This window comes from Biomphalaria glabrata, chromosome 1 (assembly GCF_947242115.1).
Source record: "Biomphalaria glabrata chromosome 1, xgBioGlab47.1, whole genome shotgun sequence".
Classification (NCBI taxonomy): Eukaryota; Metazoa; Mollusca; class Gastropoda; family Planorbidae; genus Biomphalaria; species Biomphalaria glabrata.
This window is the reverse complement of record NC_074711.1, coordinates 9,265,413-9,290,619: the sequence shown is the minus strand read 5'-3', so window position 1 is coordinate 9,290,619 and position 25,207 is coordinate 9,265,413. Positions and strand designations below refer to the sequence as shown.

Below are 25,207 nucleotides of genomic sequence, written 5' to 3'. Positions count from 1 at the left end.
TTCTGATTGAAGTTATGAAATAATCCTTTTTTTTTTAAATCCTAGATCTAGTTACACTCTCACTTGGCTACTTGCACAGAATGACAAACGAGAAGCAGATGATTTAGATTTTATAGAGATCCAGATCTTAATGCCTCGGAACCATCTTGTTTTTTGTTTTTTTTTGCAAAGACGGTTGGGAAGAATCAAGTCCTCACGGCCATTGTTGTCAAAACTTAAGCCACGCCCATTGTTTTGAAAGTTACAAACCTATAAGAGTTGTTTCGTCTAGTTGGACAATGGAAATTAGGTCACACTATATTGGCTGGCCTCGCAAACAAGTAAGAGTTAGTCGGTGGTTGGGACACAGGCGCAACCAACGTGGTTGTCAAGATACTTGCTTGGGACCCAGGCGTTACCCAGGCACATCCCAAAACACTTCAAATTATAATAGTAGCTATCACTAAGAGTTTTGAAAAGGGTGGGTGGCGTTTTGTTTTTCTTTCTTTTATCAATAATTTAAAGGTCACCTACTGAAAAAAAATGGGCACAAGTGAAAGTTTGAAACAACTTTTGTTTTTACCAAAATCACGAAGTTTTTATTTATTTGTTGTTTGTATTTCACGTGGCGACGCATTCCTAAATATCTTGCCACATCCTATAACTAAAGATAGATTTTAGTGTAACACAGCATACCTCTAGTACTTATATAAATACATATAATGGCATTGTCTTCAATTTCACTATTTTAGAATGAATGCAGTGTTTTACATGACCACGCTAACCCAGTTGCGACAAATTGCGACCTGCATATATTTTCTCCCACTTGTGCCGTTGTCCGCCTCGGGGCTATTTCAGTTTTCTTAACTTTTTCTGCGCCTGTCTTCTAAAAGGGCTTTTCTTTGGGCCTGAAATGTTTGTCCATCGACCTAATAAAAAAAAAGCGCTATCATTATGAGACGACAACCTCTATGTCCGGTAAATCGCCAATATTTATGTACAGATGGAATAGTGATTCGCTTCGCGCTCCAAATTTTAATTAAATAGCATAGATACGATGATGTATTTTTCTGAATTGTTGAAATGAAAACATATTTAATGCTTTTTTTGTAGATCTATAACAAACTAATGAAACAAAAATGTCTTATTTTTACAGTTAGAACTTCTTGTATGTGCTTACTCGCGGACCTATGTAATTTACACACATACCTAAATGATTTACACACTGGCTTAAGGCTCTAGGAATCAAAGTTTATAATTATTGTTTTTCAAATGAAAGAGTGTCTCTGATGACGTACCCATTGACCGAGTCCCTTTAGAATAGTTTAGATCTATCATGTCTACATTTCTTAAATTAAACCATGGAAGCAAAATGTAAATGGTCATGTAGCCTACTATTATTGGTCTTTAATTAGTTAGTGAGGTTGGCTTAGGGCTTTTTGATATTTTATTTATAAACTTGAAAGGAAAAGTGGGGGGAGGGGTATAATGTTGATCAACAGGCTTATGAAAAGCTTACATCAACAATTAATTAATTTGCTATTAATCACCAAGCAGTATTTTTTTCCAGTCCATTACCTATCATTTATAGATGTAGTTTCAAGATGGTTTTTTTTTTTTGTATCTATATCTATATTGTTATTGCTACAGCTACTGTTATTTTTACAGCCGGTATATTGTAGTCCAACTGAATTTCCAAGATCTTATCTGAAATGTATTGGAGTATTGGAGGCATATGGGTGAGAATTCTCTGTAGTTTTAAATACATGGGAGTTATTGTTTCAAATGAAGGTTTCCTAACACTCTATTTGGGCAAAGGATGAAAATCTAATATATGTTTCTGTTGCAAGGATGTCAAGTGAACAGCACAACGACCAACTGCGTTTACTTTCCCTAAATAATATCAGGTACCCTTAAAAGTTGTGAGACCCCCAGGGAGTGGGGCATCCTAAGAAATCTCTAAAGTTCAAAATCTTTAAAACTTGGACGGAACCTGCCCTCTCCCCCCCCCCCCCCCCCCCCGATATAAAGTTTGTAAACTTTTGATCGACATGTGAACGGAACATGAAACTATCAGCGATAACTTGAATATGGCTTTAATGTTTAACACAGCACTTTTCTGTGTTAATCTCAAGTAGTGGCTACATCATCTTAAGTGCTGGCTACATAGATCTTACTTTTCATACGCTTGGATTCACGTCGCGTCTATTACTAATATTTGTCAACAAAACACAGCCTCTTCGTTGGGACCAGAGAAAATACAGCCCGAGGTGAGACACGCTTAACGACTTAATTCGAAGTCTATTTGCATTCAATCAGATAAGGTTCATTGTGTTTTAGGCACTTTAAGGGGATTAGAGGGAGGCATGGCAAGAGTGGGGAGGAGGAACGAGGCGAGCGGAGGAATACAATAGAAACAAGATTGAGGAGGCGGAGGGCACACAAGGGAGGAGAAGAATAGATACCTGGGGAGGGGGAGGTTGTCGGGCTATTAGAATGGCGGAAAGAAAACAGCAACAAATTGACCGTAGCTGAGGAATCCTTGACATCATAGCTATGAGAGTAGGGACGCTGGAGGAGTATCGCGGCGAAGACTTCAATGGAATGTGGGGAGGGGGGGAGGAAACACGTGGTGGGGGGGGGGGGGAGGAAACACGTGGTTGTTGCGGGCTGTCTAGAGCACGAAGAACGGGGAGATAATTTGTACGGACGTCAACAGAGGACGAAGCGACGGGTAAAGAAAACATTATCCAGAGAAAGGGAATAAGCGGATCAGTATCGCCCCCCCCCCCCTTCCCCCCAAAAGGACATATTTTAAGTGCGACTAAATTTGACTTGACACCGAGCCTAGCAAATACGAATGGCTCTTGGGGTGGGGGTCTGGGTTTAAGAAGAAAACCTACAAACTCATGCACAATTGACTTATACTTCTGATAGTAATTAAGATTACAATAATCTTACTTGGGCTATTTAATTATTTTTATTTTTATTTTCAACAATTTACAATTTCAACAATTTACATCTCCAACGACACAATGTCATCATGGACGCAATAAAATTGTAGGCCCTACAGTTATAGTTTCAGCAGGGCTTTAATAGGGACATCAGTTTTGGAGCCGAAAAGCTAACAAGTGTCAGTAGTTCCAACTGAATCTAGGAAATTTAGGCACCGGATATCTAGCAGATATCATTTCAGATGAGGGAACCAAACCCGGCCAGCATTGCACAGTCCACAGCAGCATTTGCAAAACTAAACAAAAATATCTAGACATAGAAAGTTAAAGCCCATGACACTAAAATCAGACTGATGGTCTCCTTGGTCATGGCCACACTCTTATATGCTTGCGAGGAGTCTTAAACGCTAGAGAGGAGAATCCTAGTTTTGGAATTAAAATGCCATAGAAGGATCCTATGATGTGGAAGCAGATCTGCAACAGCTTTGGGGTTAGGGCGTGGAGACGAAAGGCCCTTGAGAGATCTGAATGGAAGGATGTGTTGAAGCAGGTCAGATCCCTCCATGGACTGTAGCGCCACTGGGATGGATGGATAGAAGGATCCTAGGCATCACATTCAAAGGCCGCATCACAAATAAAGATATTACAAACAGAAACACGGGCCTCGCGATGAAAAGCTAACCACTGTCAAAAAAACGTCGATAGGGGCCACAATGACCTTCCTTCAAGAAACAGTACATAAAGAAAGAAAAGGCAGACAAAGAAAAAAGAAGAGATAGACAGAGAAAGAAGAAGAGATAGACAAAGAAAGAAGAAGAGATAGACAGAGAAAGAAGAAGAGATAGACAGAGAAAGAAGAAGAGAGACCGAGAAAGAAGAAGAGATAGACAGAGAAAGAAGAAGAGATAGACAGAGAAAGAAGAAGAGAGACAGAGAAAGAAGAAGAGATAGACAGAGAAAGAAGAAGAGAGACAGAGAAAGAAGAAGAGATAGACAGAGAAAGAAGAAGAGATAGACAGAGAAAGAAGAAGAGAGACAGAGAAAGAAGAAGAGAGACAGAGAAAGAAGAAGAGATAGACAAAGAAAGAAGAAGAGAGACAGAGAAAGAAGAAGAGAGACAGAGAAAGAAGAAGAGAGACAGAGAAAGAAGAAGAGATAGACAAAGAAAGAAGAAGAGAGACAGAGAAAGAAGAAGAGAGACAGAGAAAGAAGAAGAGATAGACAGAGAAAGAAGAAGAGAGACAGAGAAAGAAGAAGAGAGACAGAGAAAGAAGAAGAGAGACAGAGAAAGAAGAAGAGATAGACAGAGAAAGAAGAAGAGAGACAGAGAAAGAAGAAGAGAGACAGAGAAAGAAGAAGAGAGACAGAGAAAGAAGAAGAGATAGACAGAGAAAGAAGAAGAGATAGACGGAGAAAGAAGAAGAGAGACAGAGAAAGAAAAAGAGATAGACAGAGAAAGAAGAAGAGATAGACAGAGAAAGAAGAAGAGATAGACAGAGAAAGAAGAAGAGAGACAGAGAAAGAAGAAGAGATAGACGGAGAAAGAAGAAGAGAGACAGAGAAAGAAAAAGAGATAGACAGAGAAAGAAGAAGAGATAGACAGAGAAAGAAGAAGAGATAGACAGAGAAAGAAGAAGAGATAGACAGAGAAAGAAGAAGAGAGACAGAGAAAGAAGAAGAGATAGACAGAGAAAGAAGAAGAGATAGACAGAGAAAGAAGAAGAGATAGACAAAGAAAGAAGAAGAGATAGACAAAGAAAGAAGAAGAGATAGACAAAGAAAGAAGAAGAGATAGACAGAGAAAGAAGAAGAGGCAGACAGAGAAAGAAGAAGAGATAGACAGAGAAAGAAGAAGAGATAGACAGAGAAAGAAGAAGAGGCAGACAGAGAAAGAAGAAGAGATAGACAGAGAAAGAAGAAGAGATAGACAGAGAAAGAAGCAGAGAGACAGAGAAAGAAGAAGAGATAGACAGAGAAAGAAGAAGAGATAGACAGAGAAAGAAGAAGAGATAGACAGAGAGAGAAGAAGAGAGACAGAGAAAGAAGAAGAGATAGACAGAGAAAGAAGAAGAGATAGACAGAGAAAGAAGAAGAGATAGACAGAGAAAGAAGAAGAGATAGACAGAGAAAGAAGAAGAAGAAGAGATAGACAGAGAAAGAAGAAGAGATAGACAGAGAAAGAAGAAGAGATAGACAGAGAAAGAAGAAGAGATAGACAGAGAAAGAAGAAGAGAGACAGAGAAAGAAGAAGAGATAGACAAAGAAAAAAGAAGAGATAGACAGAGAAAGAAGAAGAGATAGACAGAGAGAGAGAAGAAGAGATAGACAGAGAAAGAAGAAGAGATAGACAGAGAGAGAAGAAGAGATAGACAGAGAAGGCGGTCAGAAGACAACATAAAAGAATGGACGGGCCTGTCATTCTATCCAAGGTAGAAGACTGAGAGGAATGGAAACAAAAGTGGTCAACTGTTCATGTGTAGTGCTCAAATGGTTTATCAGACTAAGGGATATGAGTATGCGAAGATCCAGTTTAATACACATTCAGTGCTGGGTTTACCTATAGGTAACATACGCAATAGCTTAGGGCTCTGACATTGCTTCTGGGCAATGGAGGGTCCGTTAAAAATAGTCTTAGTGATATTTTTAAAATAATTTAGAAGAAAGAGCAAATAAAAAATGGTGATAACAAGTTGCCTCACACCTCAAATAGTGTAGGGCCTTAGCAAGACTAAATCCAGTTCTGTACAGATTGCAGGTCTTTGCCATATTTTAATTAGACTCATGTTATAGATCCTACATACTTATGTTAAGTTCCCCTTTCACAACTTACGATCTATAGGGCAGACGATGTAAAGTTCGTCTGTTTCTGTGGCACACGGTTAACGAGGGTATCACGTGGTCAGCACAACCAGCTGTAGGCCCTATGTATGTGTGTGTGTATGTATGTATGTATTTATGTATGTATGTATGTATGTATGTATGTATGCATCTATCTATCTATCTATCTATCTATCTATCTATCTATCCATCTAGAATAGCATAAAACCAAAGATAATTTTGTTTAATCTATCTATCTATCTATCTATCCATCTAGAATAGCATAAAACCAAAGATAATTTTGTTTAATCATTACATTTGTAGATTATTTTTAATTTGTTCTGCGATAATGCTCAATCAAATTATAGACGTGGGGGGGGGGGGGGTCATTTATTTTTACTGGAGTCGTTACGTTGTTTGTAACAGGGGAAGGGACGAAAAAGGGGCTAGGGCGCTTACGCTGAACGGTACTTCGAGGTCAAGTCGTAGGTGGTACACATCTTCACAACGAAAGGCTTTAACTCGGAGGCACCGCAAGCCACGGGCAAACACTGAATGGACTTTGACGTGTCGTCTGGTGTCATACTGTCGGGTGTCCATATCAGTACCAACCCGAGGAATCCTATCACCTTGGCCGAGTGACAGACACGTCAGCTTGTAAGTGTCGTCCTTGACAAAACAGCAAAAGTGTAAACACATCTGAACAACAATGGGAGACAAATCCCCATCTGGTCGTGACCCTACTTTTAGACAGAACAATTAAACACTGCGCTTGACTTACTTGACGATCACAATAGATAAATGAAGTCATTAAATGTTTTTGAAGCTGCATTAAGGTCTTCGGAACTACGTTATTTGTGCTGCATTGACCAATACTGGACCAAGCACCTTTCGACCATAATGGTCAATGAGTGACCTTTGTCTGTGGCACTTCTTACTTCATTAGGTGACTTTGTGTTAGTGTCATAATTGACAGTTAAATTGACAGTTGTAAAAATCGCTTCATTTTTTTTGTATTAAACCAAACCGCCAGATTATGAGATATTTACATTTTGATTCTGGATAAAGCGTTCATGTGATCGTGTCCTTCCGACAATCTTTCCAATTGTTTAAATTATTAAGTTTAGACTGTCAATCAAATAGGTCAACCTTGATCTATGAAGCACGGTGGCAGAAATGAAAATGAAAGTCTATAAGTGCGGTGTTTCCCAAAGTGGGATAAGCGTACCCCCAGGTCTACGGGAAAAAATTGGAGGGGGGTACGCGATGTCCCTCGTTAATTATGCCGATTTTTAAAAAACAATACCGATTTATTATGATCGTTTAATAAATTAAAATACACAATTAACAAGTTTTAATTCGCATTCTTTACTATTATTTTATTTTATATTTGTACTCATAACGGGTTTAAATTTACATCTTAAAAATAAATTTGATAAAGAATGAATAGAGATGCGGTGCTAAGGCTAAGACCACTTTATTGATCCTTATGGAAATTAGTTGTGATTACAAGGACTCGTTTCTCATATAAAGACAACACAACAGAAAAATACACATAAATAGCACAGACACAACATAAAGAGTTCATTCAGCGACTACACACAGGCATCTTGGTCCTTTTCATTTTTTCCTGATCAAAGGGTGGCGTTGATCTAGTCTGACCGAGTGAGGTATGAGCGAGTTTCTACAGTCATCATCATTCAATTTGTTTAAGGCTATAGGTACATTGATATCTTTAGGAGCATACCAATTGAGCCCACTGTCCTCTCGATAGAGTTTGTAGCTTTGGAGGACATGGTCGGCATTCTCTGGTGATATTCGACTGCCTCCGCAAGGACAAATTTCCCTAGTCCCAATTTTTAGTTTCCGAAACACGCGTAGTGGCGTAGCATCCATGGCGCGAAGAGATTCAATGAACCCGGTAGCATCCATGGCGCGAAGAGATTCAATGAACCCGGGCCCAAAACCAACAAGCACTTAAAAAATATATTAAAAAGTATCGGTATTAACTGTAAGACTTTAAATGTTTCAAATTCGAATACAATTTTACTTGGCATTGATTGTGTTATTTTATTTCGTACATAAATAATTCTGAAAAATGAATTCAGTTTAATAAGATTATTACTTCTAGAAATTAGCCCATACCGGTACCGGTACGCCTACACAGGATTGCTGGGTTGTTTTTTTTAAATTAACGGATGCATTCATGATGGCTAGATATGTTTTTGTCATACTGAATCTAGGGAAGGGGGCCCACCATCATATTCTTGAATCCGGGCTCACAAGTACCTTGCTACGCCACTGAACATGTGTTGTCTCATTATGTTGTGTCCGGTTCTGAGACGAAATATCATACGGTATGTTGGTCGTGTCGGGACAGTTTGTAATAGGCATCTTTTTTCTTGAAATTTAGTGGAGAGCTTGTCTATTTCTGATTTATTCTACTATCATTTTCCTCAATTCTTCTGGGTACAATGAAATTTTCGATTGTTTATTCATTCTTTGGCCAAAATGCCTGCTTTATCCTGGCTGATTCAGGCAACCCATTATATACTATCATGGCACTAGGGAAGAAAAAACACTTCTGCACTACAAATATGTCCTAACCTATGGAATAAGAAAGGTACCTTTGTGTAATTCTGATTATTCTATTAAGTTGTGTGTTGTTTTTTTTTATATAAATAAGGTATCATTGCTACTTTAAAGTCTTCTGTCCTGGTGTTAGTCAAATGTAAATCTCAGGGCTCTATTTTGCATTGTTCTAGTTTCTTTTGTGTGTGTGTGTGTGTGTTAAGTGACGGTATCTGAGAAATAACTTATTCCAATATCTAACCATGGTTCCATATTATTTTAGCCGGGTTAATAATTATTTTGATAGATTTTTTACTTTTTGTTTTGAATGCACTAATAGTGTTATTATAAGATAAGATCAAATAAGATAACTTTATTGATCCAAACAAATGGAAATTCATTTTGACTACAATTAACCCCAGCGTAACTACTGTACAATAACATAGGGCGGGAGAGAAATTGAAAATCCCCTGGGCCCCAAAAGGTTTTTTTTACATTAAATATTACACAATATTCACAGGCCCCAAAATGATTGTGTTGTTATTTAAGTGACTGTTAAATATGTCTGTGTTCATATAGACTTATAGGTAGAAGAGTGCCCCAGTGTTGCTAGATAATAAATGTCATGTTTATTTAAAAACCCAGCAATTTAAGGTTTAATTATATAACTTGTTGCCTTAATTATTGATAAAAAGTATGTTGTATGTAAGCTTTAATTAATGATATACTAGTATGTTGGTTATTCATGATTAGGTAAACTGAAAACAATAAAGAAAATTGAGGTACCAACATTACAATTAAAATGAGTGAAATGATTTATTAGCATGAATTTTTTTTTTTTCACAGGTACCAATTTTAAGTGAATCATGGAAATAAAAAAATAAATAATTTTATATACAACCCAAGGGAGTATACTCATTCAATACAAAACACTTTGACATGTGACATATTAATATTAAATAAATTGAGGAAGGTATCAAAATGTTCAAAAATGAAACTTCCAAAACTTAGAATCATAGATGATGGAGAAATAAATATGTTTCTTTTATACAATCTAAGTGAGTATACTAATTCAATACAAAACACTAACATATTAATAAGAATAAATAAATAGATTGAGGAAATTACACAATAATGAATTTAACTTCTAAAAATATTAAAAAATAATTTTTTTTTTAGCATAATTAGCATATATAGGAATTAAAAGAAGTGGAACAAGAAAGAAAAAGTGAAGGTAAATTGGGAACATTTCTTTTTTTAAAACGTGAAACTCACAAGGCAATTAAAGAATAGGCACATTGAAGAGAAACTGGCATGGCGAGAAAGCATCCATGAAGCACCTGGCAACATAAACGCCATTACATTTATTTGCATGTAAAAAAAAAAAAAAAAAAAAAAAAAAGACTCAAGAACAAGGGTGCAAGTAAATAAATTTCTCGAATCACTTCGTTTGGGAAAAAAAAATTCCTTTGTGACATTTATTTCCAGGTACCAGTGTTGTCTCTATACTGAACAGGTTATAATGCTTAACATCGAAAAGCAATATTAACCACTTATACAATATTTACAATTTATACAATTAATAAAGTAATAATAAAAAAAACATGTAAGTAAAGTAGTGATACCCTGTAATTTTTAAATACTAATTTTAAAGTACATTTTAAAAAGCTAACAACATTTTAAAAAGCTAAAAAAATAATCTCTTACTGTAACGGTACTGCAAACTTTCTTGCAAATACAACTACGGGTACAAACGAAACCAAACAACACAAATGCAAAGCTCAACAATTAATAAATCTTAAACACCAGTACTGCAATAAATTATTTATCTGCACTCAAGATTTTAAAATAAAAAATAGTACTGCTTGCTAAATTTTCAAAAGTCCACTCTTCAATTTTGTAACTGTGCACAACCTTCTATAATTGATGAAGATGTATACACCTCATTAAAACAGAAGAAATTCAAGTCTAAAACTTTCAATACTTTCTCTAGCTCACTTCAGACTTCAGTTTCTCTTTTTGCCAGCACCATTTCTTGGAGTTTTTAGGATGTAGTCCACAGTGCTGAATCCATCATTCAATGGGCAGTACTTGATTGTGTGGGCCTTTTTACCAGTGGCAAAGCACAGTGGACAGGTGTATCTAAAAAGAGAAAAAGAATCTATTGGAGGACAATATAGATATGTACATATAAACCATACCTTACAACAAATAATAAAAATATTAACTTAATAAAATGTGCAGGCACAAAGCAGATTTCTTATTACACATGCCAGGACTAATTCATGTAAGTACTCTTTCTCTACTAGAGCCTGGTTGCCTAGATCAGTCATTAAGAACTAGCTAACACATGCCCTATGCACATCAATACAGAATCTTTTTATTTATGATAAAGATTGCCTATCTTATATATTAGAAAAACTAAAGGATACTGTACTGTGATATAATAAGATGAAATATGAGTTGGTTAAAAAATAAAAAAAAATAATAGGGGAAAACAGATCAATAATAAGAACTGAGAGGTCAACTAAAAAAACATTTGAATGAGCAGGGCACAGACAAATAAAATTATAGCTAGAGGTGCACAGAGCATTAAAGTATAACTAGGTCTATACAACTATAACTTTAAACCTATTAGTTAAGAGTGTAAATACAAAAATTGTATCCCAAAAGCCATTCTTTAGAGACAAGTAACTAGTTCAAGAAAAACTGGTCGTTCCCACCTCCGTTATGTGGATGTAATTAAACAGCACCTGGAAGCAGTGAATATTGAAAATGACTATTGGGAAGACATAGCCCTAGATTGCACTAAATGGAGAGATGGTGACCAAGACAGTTTGGATAGTGAAAAAAAAAAACATGGGCATCAGCTCTGGAAAACAAAATCGTGTTAAGCGAAAAGTTAGATGTTGGTCATGTCTGGATAGTTTTTCTTGAGCTTGTTGCATGTCCAGTGACTGATGCAAGCCTGGGCAATCAGGACTAATATTTAGGGTAACAGTATACTTTTCAAATGTTAGGTTGTGAAGGGGAGGGGGAGATGGCACCACACAGGTCAGTTTTTTATTGAGGGGGGACTATTTCGTTACAGGGTACTTAGACTTAACATGACATTTTAATGTGTCTGGCCTGATGGGTGTATGACCAGTAACTGGGGTGCAAAACTGAGCGGCCAGGTATTGTCTCAATATGACATTTTAAGGTGTTTTTAATGGCTGTGCATGGATGTCCAGTTACTGTGGTGCAAGTTTGCCAAGCTCCCTATTTAACCATTGGCCATAGAAAAACTTGACCTTTACTTTATCCATCTTACAATTCCTATGGTTTGAAATTGAAGCTTTGCCAACAAAATCAACACCAAATTTTTCAACTCAGAACTGGACAAAACAGAGACATATTTTCCAGAAGCTGAAAAATTGGGACTAGTGAAATATGCCCATGTGGAATGTTACTGGAGAATGCAGACCATGTCTTCTGAATAAGACACTGGCTACAAAAACCCTATAGACCCTATAACTAAATGAAGAGCTTCCTGATCTGAAAACTACAAAACACTTCATCTCATTGCACTAGTTATCTGAACCCTCCAGCATAATGATAATGCAGAAGAACTTATGGGGCAGATGATGAAGAGTTAGAGCTCATCTGTTTCTATGGATGACAGTTAATGAGGGTGTTATGAAGCCAGTACAATGACCAACTGCCTACTAACCCACCTATGTAAGGTACCCATTAGAGTTGCACTATGTAGACTCAGGGGCATAATTAAAATCCATGTCTTCCCAACAATGTAAATATGAATTCAATTTGCAGATAAGAATTTTACCACTCAGCCACCAAGCCCATTATATATATATATATTATATATAATGATATTAATGCAAAGTGAAAAAGTTTATCACATACAAGCATACACAAAATCAACTAATATAAAAAAAACTTTAGGTTCCATGTTCTTCTAATCCCTCTTAGTGCACAAAGTTATAGTGACTAACAAATGAAGTCATGGCTTAATTAAATATTGGTTCTTGTTTTTCTTTACTAACTTACTTGGACAAAATGGGGCAAACCACATCACCATTTTCATTTTTGACTAGATGGGTAGAGAAGACTGCCACCTTTTCCTTGTTATTCTTGCAGAAGACACAGTGTCGCTTGTTGCCCAGTGGTCGGAGGTAGGCCAAATCTTCTCTGGTCTGTAGAAGAAAATAAGGTGAAACATTAGTACATGTTACAGCACAATACATTTGATCTGTTCAGCTCATAACAGTTACTACATTATACAAGCAGTGGTGCTGCCAGCCTGGTAAATGAGGGTTGTTTAGATGTCTGTCTAGTATAATGTCTGCAAGGGTTTAGGTAGCTAAACTAAACAAAAAGTTACCCCTTTTAGAACTAGTGATCTGTAGGACAGATGATGTAAAGGTTATCTTCTAGCAAGCTCTTTGCTGCTGAGCTGTGAGCTCTTTAGCAGACTGTCTTAATGAAAAATAGTATGCTGTGTTCTTCAGTTGTTCAGCACTGCCGTACAGGGTGCTGGTTTTGTTGGGCTGTAGTGGTAGTAGGCTCTGCCTAAGGTGGATTAGGAAGGGGAATTCAAAAAGGATATGGTGTACGATGATTTCATAAGGGTGGGCGCAGTGTCTACAAGGGGGAGTTGTGTGGAATTTATTTTGTTGAGGTGGGAGTTTAACAGAGGTGTGTGTCCTGTTCTTAGCTGGAAGATTGTAGATTGCTCTTTGTGGGGGAGAAAGTTAATACTGTCCAGTTTGTTAGGCATGGTCATTTATGTAAAGGTTATAAAATGCAAAAACTATGTATATATATGAAGGGTTAAACAAAGAGAAAAAGTCTGATGAGATCTTCCTAACTCATTCATGCACTGTTTTGCTGCTACAGCCCTTAAAATTCTTTTCAGGTGAACCTTACAACATATAATTTTTTTCTCTTTCATTGAGAATTACGAGAATTGGGGATTGAAGGATCTTATCTACAAGGCTAATGCAATATTCTCCTATGATCTCAGCATCAGGTAGATCTCAATCACTTTTATTACTATTCTAATGCTATCAGCAAATGAATAGATTGTAGCAGTAAAGATAATTTTTTTTTAAAATTGGATTCTTTTGTTACTGCTGTAAGTGAGGTGTATTTAAACTTTAGCTTACCAAATGATGCCAAGAGGGGAGCGAGAATGTAAAGGTTCAATTATAGATCTAGGCTTTTTTTCCAAGTAGATATATCTAGATCTAGATCTAATTATCTTTACTTTAGCTAATATTACAATTAGGCCTATTAGCTTTGCCTTGATTTTTTAAATATTTTGTTTATGTCGTTATAGTTTTAAATTTTAAAAGTCTTAAATTGGGCGCTTATATTTTTTTTTTTTTTAATTGGGCTCTCATGTTTTTTTTTTGTTTTTTTTTTAAACTAAGATCTATTATTATGATTAATTAATAATTATATAGCCTCGTTCTGACATCTCGTTCTAGCAGCCAAAAAGAGAAATAATAAGCTAATTCACGAAGCCAAAAAAAAAAAAAATAATTAACGCAATAAAATAAAATTAAAATGTCCTAAGCAACATCATATGTATTTTAAAATATAGTATTGGTCCTTTTTACTATACTGTCACAACTGTATTGGATAAAAATGATTGAAGACACTGTATAGGTGGCACTTTAACTACTAGGTAGAAAAGTGAATCCATAGCCATAAGCCCAGTCGCTCATTTAGATGTGCAATGAACCTAGGTGGCTTCTAATTAATTATAATACAAATAAACTAATCGACCGGCGGCATAGCATACGTCGCTTTTTTTGCAAAACCGGCATTAGGCCACTGCAAACTATACGATTGCAGTGGGACCCGCACTTTCATAGGACCCGCGGTAATTGTAGGTGTATAAATTATTAAATTAAACCATATTAGAACTTAAAACAGCTTTCCCGCGCCCTCCTGTCGATTTACCAGGAGCTCCTGGAAATCTCCCGAAATTACAAAATATACGAAATAGTCCTTAAAATATATAGACAAAAATTGTAATTTTGGGGTGTTATTCAATATGGAAAACGCCAATCCTACGCGCGATAAATAAAAACGGCATTATGCATTAGCCGTAATTGTGTAATCTGGTGAAAGCTAAACTAATGAAGAATTACTAGAGGTCAACAATTCTCGTAGATAGATTGAAACATTTGGTAATTCTTGCTATTGAGCGTGCTCTATGTAGGAAACAGAATTATTATGATATACTCTATGTCTTTGCTACACGCAAGGCTCGTAAAGTAACTCTGTACGTAGTAAAGAATGAATAAAATGCATAGACGAATTTATTTTCACAAATAAATACCAAGAAGGTTTCCGAGGAGATCTAGATTGACACATAAGTACAGCGTTATTATCTTCTGTTAGGAAGTAACGTCATTAATTTATAAGACATAATAAGATAAGATATAGATCTAAGGCTTGAATGGCGACCGATTATTAGATCTAATTGTTATTTTAGAATACGAAAAGACGAGAAATGGAAAACACAAAAAAAAAAAAATGTTATGAACACTCATTACTAATTCTCATTAGCATGAAAGTTACGTAGATCTAGATCTATATTTCTAATTAGATCTATAACTTGATGACCTAAAAGTTAAATTGACCATTCAATGATAAGAATACGTAAAATGGCTCAGTTCATTAGAATCCAAGTACACTTCAAGTTGTGACATAGCCTAGGATAGGTCCGATAGATATGGGGACACTGACAACCCATTAATTAGTCCATCTTAAAAAAATAAATAATCTAGCTTTGTTCGTTCACTGTATACAGATATTGCTAAACCTGTCACGAAGCCGAACCACTAGGTAGCGCGGCGTGATTTATTGTTGGGCTATGGGGGTTATATAACACAACTGAATTAAGCTTATCTTCTTATCTTATATTATACAGACTAGATCTAGAATATATTTTTTAAACAAAAAATGTGTGATTGCATCTTTGCTCAATTCACTTGTTTAGTAGGGAGCAGCACACCACATTAGACTTTCATTGCCTTGTAACTTTGATAGAATTAATAACAATTAGCCTACAGTCAGGCTGTTTATTCTGCTTACTAGCTCTAGATTATTCTATATCTATATGATAGTATTATTAGTATATGTAGATCTAAGTAAAATCTAGTTAACAGCTATCCAGTCCAAATATCCTATGGATCTAGCCGTTGATCTAAAATAGATCTAAATCTAGATTATTCTAGCTAGATCTACATAGAGGCCAATAGGGCCTAGGGCAAGATGTCTTTGTTAAAGAGTTAGACTTAATCTACAACACAACGACATCAATCATCGACTTTAATGAAGTGATAGATCTAGATTCTAGATCTATATCTAGATTTCTAGGTCTAGACTCTATATCTAATTCTAGATCGTTTCAGTTTTTTTAATTTGACCTTTTTATCATGTGGTCATAGGTTGTATGTATAAATATAGAATAATGCTTTGAAAATAGAATGCAAGAAGATGAAAAATGCTTTCCAGTTCCAGAAACATTGATATAGAATATAGATCTAGAGGGTCTAGATTCTAGATCTAGTTATAGCTAGATCTAGATTCTAGATCTAGACAAAGCGTTTAATTATTAATAATGTAACAATTTAAACTCTTCCCAGCTAGGACAGGTTACTATTCTAGAGTTAGCTCTACTACCTCTAGATGTATAGACTACAATTAGATCTAGTAATATACATAAGTCATAAGATTCTTCATCTAATTCTAATGATCTAGTCTATCATTCTTTTTTTTGTCATCATGCATTTTTTAAATCATATTTTTTATATACTTATATTAAATCTAGATTCTATTTACCTTTTCTAATTCTTCCGTGAAGTCGTCATCAGCAGGCTGTGGACAGATGCTTTTTAGAAATCTTTTTCTCCTAGCATTTATCTCCAACAGATCTAAGGCGTCCAGCTCTGATGTTTTGCCGTTGCGGTAGAACTCCTCCAGGAACTCCATGGTAACTTTCAAACGAGCTGTGATGCTGTGCCTACGCGAGCTTGTTTTGGTATTCTAGACACGCACGCTCGCCCTTTGTTGCCCAACAAAACTTAAGCCACGCCCTTTTCCGATACTGAGCCAATCGAAAAACAGGTATTCGTTCTGACCTGCCGACCGCGGAATAGATGTTTCTTTTTATGGAGTTGAGGGGCATTGAAAGAAAAAAAAGGGGGGGGGGGCTTTATCTTCTCCGGAATAGTAAAATGTTTTAATCAGATCGAAAGGGTAGTTTTTGTTATATTTATTTAAAAGCTTTCCTTCTGAAGTCGGTGTCGAAGTGGAGTATGTTTGTTGCCAATGATCTTTCTAGACTTTAGCAGCGGTTTTTTGTTTTGGTACTGTTATCTTTTTTTTCTCTGTAGGCCCACACAAAACAAAGGCTTACGTTCTTCAAGGCAACAATTAAATTGCAATAATAAACACAAGAATCTTGATCTATGATGATAGCCTGTGACCTGTGTTGGGGGCATTATATATATAAATATATAGCTTATTAATTAGGGTTTTACTAAATTATTCCCCTTTTCAAAAGTTCGCACATTGTTTCGAGTCTGTTTCTACCAGTGATGTATCAAAACAGGGATTACCAACTTTTTTTTTTTTTTAAATCCTTGTGACGTAAATCGTCGAATGCAACCAAACATATCGATGCGGCTTTGTTTCTACTCTGTGGGCAGTAGTCTCGAGCGGTAGGATATGACCCACGGCCACGGGTCCTAGTAAGGGCACCATTACTCTAACATTTCAGAATTGCACTAATATTATAAACAGACCCCCCTCCCCCTTTTTTCCTTTTCGCTAAAAATATATATGTAAAAATGTAAGTTAGTAATGTAGGTTAGTAAACCTTTATTTTTTATTTTTTTAACAAATTCTCCTTGCAAACTTTTCATGGATTCTAAACGTACACTGGGTGGAAAATTGGAAACGGACATTTCGAAAACGGCTCTATCGATTTTCCAAGAAATAAGAAGTGAATGTACAACTTTTAGGGGAAACAAATCACTAACTAATTAGACACAGTGACCACACAGTGACCGTTATACTTTTTTTCAAAATATAATCGACCAACCGCTTTACTTTCCCTAACCCATGTCAGGTGGACTCGCCTAGAAGTCCCGAAATATAAAATCCCAATCTTCACTGACATTCGAACTCGGGACCCCTAAATTAAGAAACCAAGCGCTTTACCACTCGGCCACCGCGCTTCCTTATAACAGTTAAACCAGAGTTTTCAGTGTGTTGACGATTAGTTTAATTTTTTTTTTCCTCCCTCAAATATAAAACTCAAAACTATCAAATTTCAAGGAAAAATGGTTAGAGCCTTTTTCGAAATACCCACCCACCCAGAGTCCCATCCCAATCTCAGAAACCATGAAGTGTTTGAAAGCTATAATGAGACATTGTAATCGTATAATTGTTTTCTAAACTCTGTTCCTCGGAATATAGATTTCTTCGAGGCCTGAACGGACCTCATTCACCACTCGTAAACAAACAACATTTAGTCACGTGCTTCTCTATCTCTTCTATACAAATTACGATCTAATTTTTTTAATCAACAATGGTTATCACGTGACAGTTGTTTTTTTTACGTTGTTTTATCAATATTATCACGTGACTGTTCGTTTTGGTGAATGCGGTCAATAATTGTCACACGAAGTACTGGAATAATTAACTAGTAGGCCACCACCAGGGCCGGCCTTAGGGCCCCGCAATCTGTAGGACCGGCCCTGGCCACCACATGAATTAATCTCTAAAAAAAAAAAAAAAGCAAATTGTTCCGCTAAATACTCAGAATGTGCGAAGTGTTCCGCTAAATACTCAGAATGTGCGAAGTGTTCCGCTAAATACTCAGAATGTGCGAAGTGTTCCGCTAAATACTCAGAATGTGCGAAGTGTTCCGCTAAATACTCAGAATGTGCGAAGTGTTCCGCTAAATACTCAGAATGTGCGAAGTGTTCCGCTAAATACTCAGAATGTGCGAAGTGTTCCGTTAATTACTCAGAATGTGCGAACTGTTCCGCTAAATACTCAGAATGTGCGAAGTGTTCCGCTAAATACTCAGAATGTGCGAAGTGTTCCGCTAAATACTCAGAATGTGCGAAGTGTTCCGCTAAATACTCAGAATGTGCGAAGTGTTCCGCTAAATACTCAGAATGTGCGAAGTGTTCCGCTAAATACTCAGAATGTGCGAAGTGTTCCGCTAAATACTCAGAATGTGCGAAGTGTTCCGTTATTGAAAAAGTTTGGGAAACACTGATATAATTGTTATTATAAATTTATTATTGTATTATTATTTTATTATTTTGGGTTTGGATCTTGTTCATAAAACTGTTTTAATTAGTTTTAATTAGTTGGGGTGTATTGCAGAAATAAACGTAAATTAGGTTCTTAAAGCATGTGTGTGTGTGGGGAGGGGAGGAGAGTGGTTGATGCGTTTCGCTTATCTCTTCACTGTCAGGAAGACGGCGCCCAACTCTTTGTTTACCAAATATTGCCCTGTCGCTTTTAATTTGAGCCTCCGTGGCCCCCAACCGGAAGAGAAGGGCAGGGCAGTGCTTTTTTTTTTTTTTTGTGAAGGTACCTTTTTCAATGTGGGGAAAAATTATTACTTTAATTGTATTTTAACGTTTGTTATTAATTTATTAGTAGTTAAAAGTTAGGCAATCCATCACTGAGTACCTGTACTTTTTTTTTCTACATAAAACGCAATTTTGTAGGGGTAACAAAAAATATATAAAAAATAACTAAGTGCACCCCCCCCCCACACACACACACACACTTTTATTTTCTCTCACTAAGTTTTTAAAGCTAGAAAATGAAATAAATTCTTTTTTTTTTTTTTATTAGCCTCTTCAAAAGCTAAAAAATATCATGGGTCCAACCGTAGACGAATTTTGAACCAGAGGTAATAGGGCTACAAAGTCCAATCTTCTTCTTCGAAATAGTCCTAAGAGTTGAGTCTAAGACTCTTGGAGCTCTAGCCCCATGGAAGCTTGTCTCCATCTGCCTATTTGAAACCAATTTCTGTGTGGGAAAGATCCAACCAGATGTTAGTTATAATAAGTTATTACCTGCCTATTACCGATAGCTCGTATCCCAAGACGTTCGGGTTAGAAGTGAGGCCAAAGACCGAGCACACCAAAAAAAAAACTTCCTCATATTCCTTCTCTGTACCACATCAACTGTGCCGGTGTCTGTCACAAAGGCGTCCCCTTAAGGAACGGTGTGTGGATGGTGACATGTTTTTAGCGGCTTTCTTCCATTCCCGCCAGTGCAATGGTCATCCCAAGGAGGGTTCTGTTTTGCTTCCCTCGCGAATACCTCTAGAACTTTGTCGCAGAAATGTTTACACAAGCCATCATCGTTGTCAGTCTCTAATGAGGTAGTTCCGAATCTCTGACCTACTTTATAAAATGTCACATGACTGTGGTCTTATACATGGCAATATCTTCCTATGATCAGATGTAGATCTAGATTTAGTGCTAGCCTAGATCTAATAGACCTACTAAATAATCATAAAAATTAGTGAATTATTATAACATACTTTTGATTACTTAAAGATGTCTAGATCTAGACTATTTTCATGTTTAAATTACAATGAAATCAATGAGGTCATTAATGTAAACAACACACCCACGTGACTGAGAAGAGATCCTGAGATACCCCATTGAGTGTGGGCGCATGAGGCTCTAAGCCTCTCTTGCAAAAGCCCTGGACAGAAACCTTTCTGTTGTGTGTGGAATCAACGTAAGCCATCATACAGGGTCAAGACAGTGTGGTTCCTGAGGCAGTCGTCAAGTTGTTGCATATGTAGCACCACCAATTTCAGAAGAAAGATGAAAGTCGCTATTTAAGACTGGCCATTTTCCCGCTAGCCAAAAAAAAGTGCCCATTTTACCAGTGGCCAATTTTCCGGTGCCTAAATTTCCAGACAACATTTGAATATATTTTATTCCCTTCCTTTAAAAAAAAAAACATTTATAAGTACTGGAATCCTATACTAAACAGTTTATTTAGCTCAGGATTGTTTAGTGACATGGATCACAATACGAGGCCCTGTTAGCGAGTCTCATAAGCGAAGGCCCCTGTATTTGTATGATAGGCAGGAGATGACAAAGGAATGTCCCTATCTCGTGGCGGGGGGGTTGTGTTTATATTTTTATTTCTACAAGCAGGAACTGTTGATATTAAAATCACTGTTCACAAGAAACAAAAATGTAATCGATTACTCAATTGGTATGAATGGATATTCCAGCAGTCATCGAGCAACAACGTGAACAGAGCAAGGCAAGGTCATGTGGGCCGGCCTTCCCAATTCTGCACCAATCAGAAAGAAGCGCAGCTCTGAGAGTTACCGAACGTCGACGTTTGAAAAAAACAAAAAAAAATTCTTTGATGTTGACCTCATAGCTTAGAAAAAAAACAAAAGAGCGACGTCTCCTTGCTGCTGGTGCCGTTGCCTTTGATCACAATGCCGACAGCAAAAATTAAAAGACACGCGTCTTCCTCGAAGCGACTGCAAATAATTAGTGTTTGCTCTAAACTTGTAGACTCTATGTATGCATTTTTAACGTAGATCGGTCTTGGAGAAGTGTCAGGATGAAATGTCCCTGGAAAATGGACATCCGTAAAAAGGGGGGGAACTTTTAACACTACGGAGAAATGTACACAGGAAAAAGAAAAGAACACTGTGTTGTTCTGACTTTTCTTTAAAATAAATTATATTTCTTTATCGTAAAAGTGTCCTTTATTTTATAGTCTATAAACTTTCCGTAGCGTTGTAAAAAATCCCAAATATTTCTTGTTACATAATATTTGGCATGATACAAAAAAAAAAAAAGATGACATGGAAAGAGGAAAATGGCGCTCATAAAAAGGTGGACGTCTAATCCATTTCTACATCTAGTTCATTGTCTAACTAAACATACTTATTTATAATTAAACAGTTATTATATTTACTTTTTTAAAGCCAAATTAGAACAGTATCCTCTTTCTGTGGCAACTTTTCATAACTAGATCTGTCGCCCTCCTTCTATGGCCACTTTTCATAACTAGATCTGTCGCCCTCTTTCTGTTGCCACTTTTCATAACTGGATCTGACGATGCCTTCTTTCTGTGGCCACTTTTCATAACTGGATCTGTCGCCCACTTTCTGTGGCCACTTTTCATAACTGGATCTGTCGCCCTCTTTCTGTTGCCACTTTTCATAACTGGATCTGACGATGCCTTCTTTCTGTGGCCACTTTTCATAACTGGATCTGTCGCCCACTTTCTGTGGCCACTTTTCATAACTGGATCTGTCGCCCTCTTTCTGTGGCCACTTTTCATAACTGGATCTGTCGCCCTCTTTCTGTGGCCACTTTTCATAACTGGATCTGTCGCCCTCTTTCTGTGGCCACTTTTCATAACTGGATCTGACGATGCCCTCTTTCTGTGGTCACTTTTCATAACTAGATCTGTCGCCCTTCTTCTGTGGCCACTTTTCATAACTAGATCAGTTTCAACATTATGGTTAGTCTGCCTTGAAATCCAACGGATGGAATCGTGCGAAACATTGTCTCATAAATTGACCCACCCCCTCCTTTTTTTTTTTAAATGCTGATAACGGATACTTTTTTTTTATTATCGGGTCACTCTTTGGCCAGCATCACGGCCCTAGCTCAGTCAGGCTTTCCCGAAATGTCCTTGAAATAAATGGCTTCAAGTTCCGCCTTTCCTCATTGTTTACAAAGAGCTAAGGTAACTTTAAAACGATTGGGGGCGGGGGGCGGGTCCCGTTATAAAAAGAATTTCTTTCACGAATATTTGATGTCCAGTTTTTCTCGTTCTTCATCTCCCAGTATCAGTGGCGTAGCTAGGGTTCCCGAGGGGCTTGACCTCTTTGGGTGCCCTTGCTGTTTGCTTAAAATACTCATTCGGGGCCCCCCTCAAGTGGGAGCCCAGGGGAATTTTAAAAGTCTCCCCCACCCTAGCTACGCCACTGTCCAGTACTCCATATTGAAAGCGATTACTCGGCGAGTCATTTCAACGTACATGACGAAGGATATAACGAATGGTCATTTCTGAACGATTGACCGTAACTGCGGCTATTGAAACAATTAGTGTAATTTCAATCATGTCTACATATGCATTACGCAAACTCCTATATTTGTAAACGTTTTCTAGTAGGGACCTAGCGACTCAAATGCCAATAGATCATTCTCTATTCTACCCTATAGAGGGGGGGGGGGCAAGATTTAGGACTGTGGCAGTTACATAAATTAAATTCATGACCTCTTGTCCTGTTAACTTTAATAGAACTTAATTATAAAGAAATCAGAAATGATGCACCCCTCCCTTACCCCCTCTGTCTCTCTCTCTCTCTCTCTCTCTCTTGTGAGCCATACACGTAAAATAACAATAAATGACATCTTCTCTGCTTGTAAAAGGTCATGATAATTTCAACATGGATCTACATTTTGAAAACAAACGTATTTATTTTGTAGCAATGGGGATCAGACAAAGTCAGTGGTAACAAGAGTAGTAAGCTGATTGGCGGTGCTTCAAATACAACCAGGGGAAATAAATCTTTGTCAGTCATCATCACAAAACTGTTGTTACCTCTCTTCCTGCCTAACTCGCACATTATGGCATTTATTTTTTTCTAGACATGTATACATATATATATATATATATATATATATATATATATATATATATATATATATATATGATTTTACATGATTTTATATTATGTGTCATAAGATGCTTTTTTTTTCCTGAATCATTGTCATAGGGCGCTGTTTCCACATCGTGGTCAAGGCACCTACAATTCACCTTCACCTATCGCTTAGTCGGTTGAACCGTTGAGTATTAAATGAGGTCTGCTGACCATCTATCTCCAATCCTTCATATCTGTCAATGTTCTGATGCCTTACGAGCGTTTATACATCTCTCTTAGTTAAGGAAACACTATCGGTTCATTGGACAGTGACAGACCTTTTGTTTTCTGTAGGCTTGCGTACTTTAGTTGTTACCCTTATCCTATATGAATTCAGGGCCTTCTTTATCCACGCATCTATGACAGGAAAAATGTCCGAGTTTGGGGGGGGGGGGGAGGGATTAGCCCCACAGTCCAATTGATGCTTATATTATCCTGACAAAAAATGGTGCAGAGGGCAGGGGTGAGATAGGACTGTCACAATAAATAGGTCTCTTAGGACGTGATCCTATCAAAGTGTAGACAAATGTGTTATAATACTACAAAGCATGGAGCGTAGTTTTGTACACGTTCATTATAGTGTTACGTATAGTTCATTTCAGCAACTGTTGTACACGTTCATGACAGTGTTACGTATAGTTCATTTCAGCAACTGTTGTACACGTTCATGACAGTGTTACGTATAGTTCATTTCAGCAACTGTTGTACACGTTCATGACAGTGTTACGTATAGTTCATTTCAGCAACTGTTGTACACGTTCATGACAGTGTTACGTATAGTTCATTTCAGCAACTGTTGTACACGTTTCCAGAAGTAGGAGGAGGAGGGGGTGTGGTAACACACGAGGACATAGCACAGGTAACACACGAGGACAAAACACAGGTAACACACGAGGACAAAACACAGGTAACACGAGGACAAAACACAGGTAACACACGAGGACATAGCACAGGTAACAAGAGGTCAACCACAGGTAGCACATGAGGGCAACCACAGGTAGCACAATAGGACAAAACACAGGTAGCACATAAGGACAAAACACAGGTAGCACACGAGGACAAAGCACAGGTAGCACATGAGGACAAAGCACAGGTAGCACAAGAGGACAAAACACAGGTAGCACATGAGGTAATACGAGGACAAACAAGAAAGAGAAAGAATGATAAATTTAAAAAAAAATATAATTAGTCGTGGACGTCATAGTGGAATGCTCCATTGTTTTATCGCATCTTCATTAGCCTCCGCTAAGAAAATACTGGGACACTCTATCTAGGTCACTGCTGTAATTTCCACCGCTCGACTGTAAATCTTTTTTTTTTTTTAACAACCATTCAGTCATTGTATCGAAGACCAGCAACTGTAACGGTGATATCAGAAAATTGTTGGAATCGATTACATTTAAGGCATCAATAGAAAGAAAATAATAAAATCACCCGTCAACCTTGGACGTGAAGGTGAATTTAAGAGATGATGGGGGAATCATCTCTACCTCCCCTCCCCTGAATCCAGGGATGTCTTAATTTAATGACTTCATTTTTTTACTCGCATTCTAATGATTGTCTTTTTTTTCATTTGGTCGGCGTTTCTTCTGTATCATTAAAATGCACTTAGAAATCGTTTTAGTTGCTATTTTTTTATAACGTCACCAATAGCCTAAGGATAAAATATAAGTTAAGTTTTTTTTAGATATCTTCAAAATTAAAGAGTGCCTAATTTTTCGGTGCCTTATTTTCCGCCATGTCAAAAAGTGTCCAATTTTCCGGTGTCTAAATTACCGGGTGCCTCAATTTCCAGACACCTTAGCTTGTATATAGCACCACGGTAAACAATGAAACCCAAACACTCGGGTCGACACTTAATGACACTTTCATCTTGTCTGACCCGGATTAGGGTTACAGAGCTGTTAGTCAGAGCAGCGGATGCATGTCAACCGATCTTACGCTTAACGCCCCACTGCCTTCCCCTCCGAGGGGCTGTCTGATGGTTGTTTGAGGGTAAAAGTGTTGTTATCTGCCGGAGCACTTTTATCCTCCGGACGGAATGAGGCTGTCTTCGTCCTGATTTACTGGTGATGGGTGACCGATTAAGTCAAAGATAGAGCGGGGGAGGCGCAACATGTTATTTGTTCGC

General features: G+C 37.3%; 1 protein-coding gene across 1 annotated transcript; it reads right to left on the bottom strand.

The window, feature by feature from the left end:
• Positions 1-9,227: 9,227 nt before the first annotated feature.
• LOC106073280 (uncharacterized) lies at positions 9,228-20,132 on the bottom strand. Its single transcript, XM_056018538.1, has 5 exons — positions 20,014-20,132; positions 18,829-18,931; positions 16,182-16,385; positions 12,372-12,517; positions 9,228-10,463 (listed from the first exon to the last, which is right to left on the bottom strand). Exons 1-5 carry the CDS (start codon positions 20,130-20,132, stop codon positions 10,328-10,330), a joined length of 708 nt encoding a protein of 235 aa, XP_055874513.1. The 3' UTR covers positions 9,228-10,327.
• Between the last annotated feature and the right edge of the window lie 5,075 nt (positions 20,133-25,207).

Coding starts and splice junctions, on each gene's coding strand:
- LOC106073280 (XM_056018538.1), bottom strand. CDS start 20,132: ATGGCTTACGTTGATTCCACACACAACAGAAAGGTTTCTGTCCAGGGC. Junction 18,932..20,013: donor CAGGATCTCTTCTCAGTCAC/GTGGGTGTGTTG, acceptor AAAAAAAAAAAG/CACTGCCCTGCCCTTCTCTT. Junction 16,386..18,828: donor TGGGCGCCGTCTTCCTGACA/GTGAAGAGATAA, acceptor GTGCGTGTCTAG/AATACCAAAACAAGCTCGCG.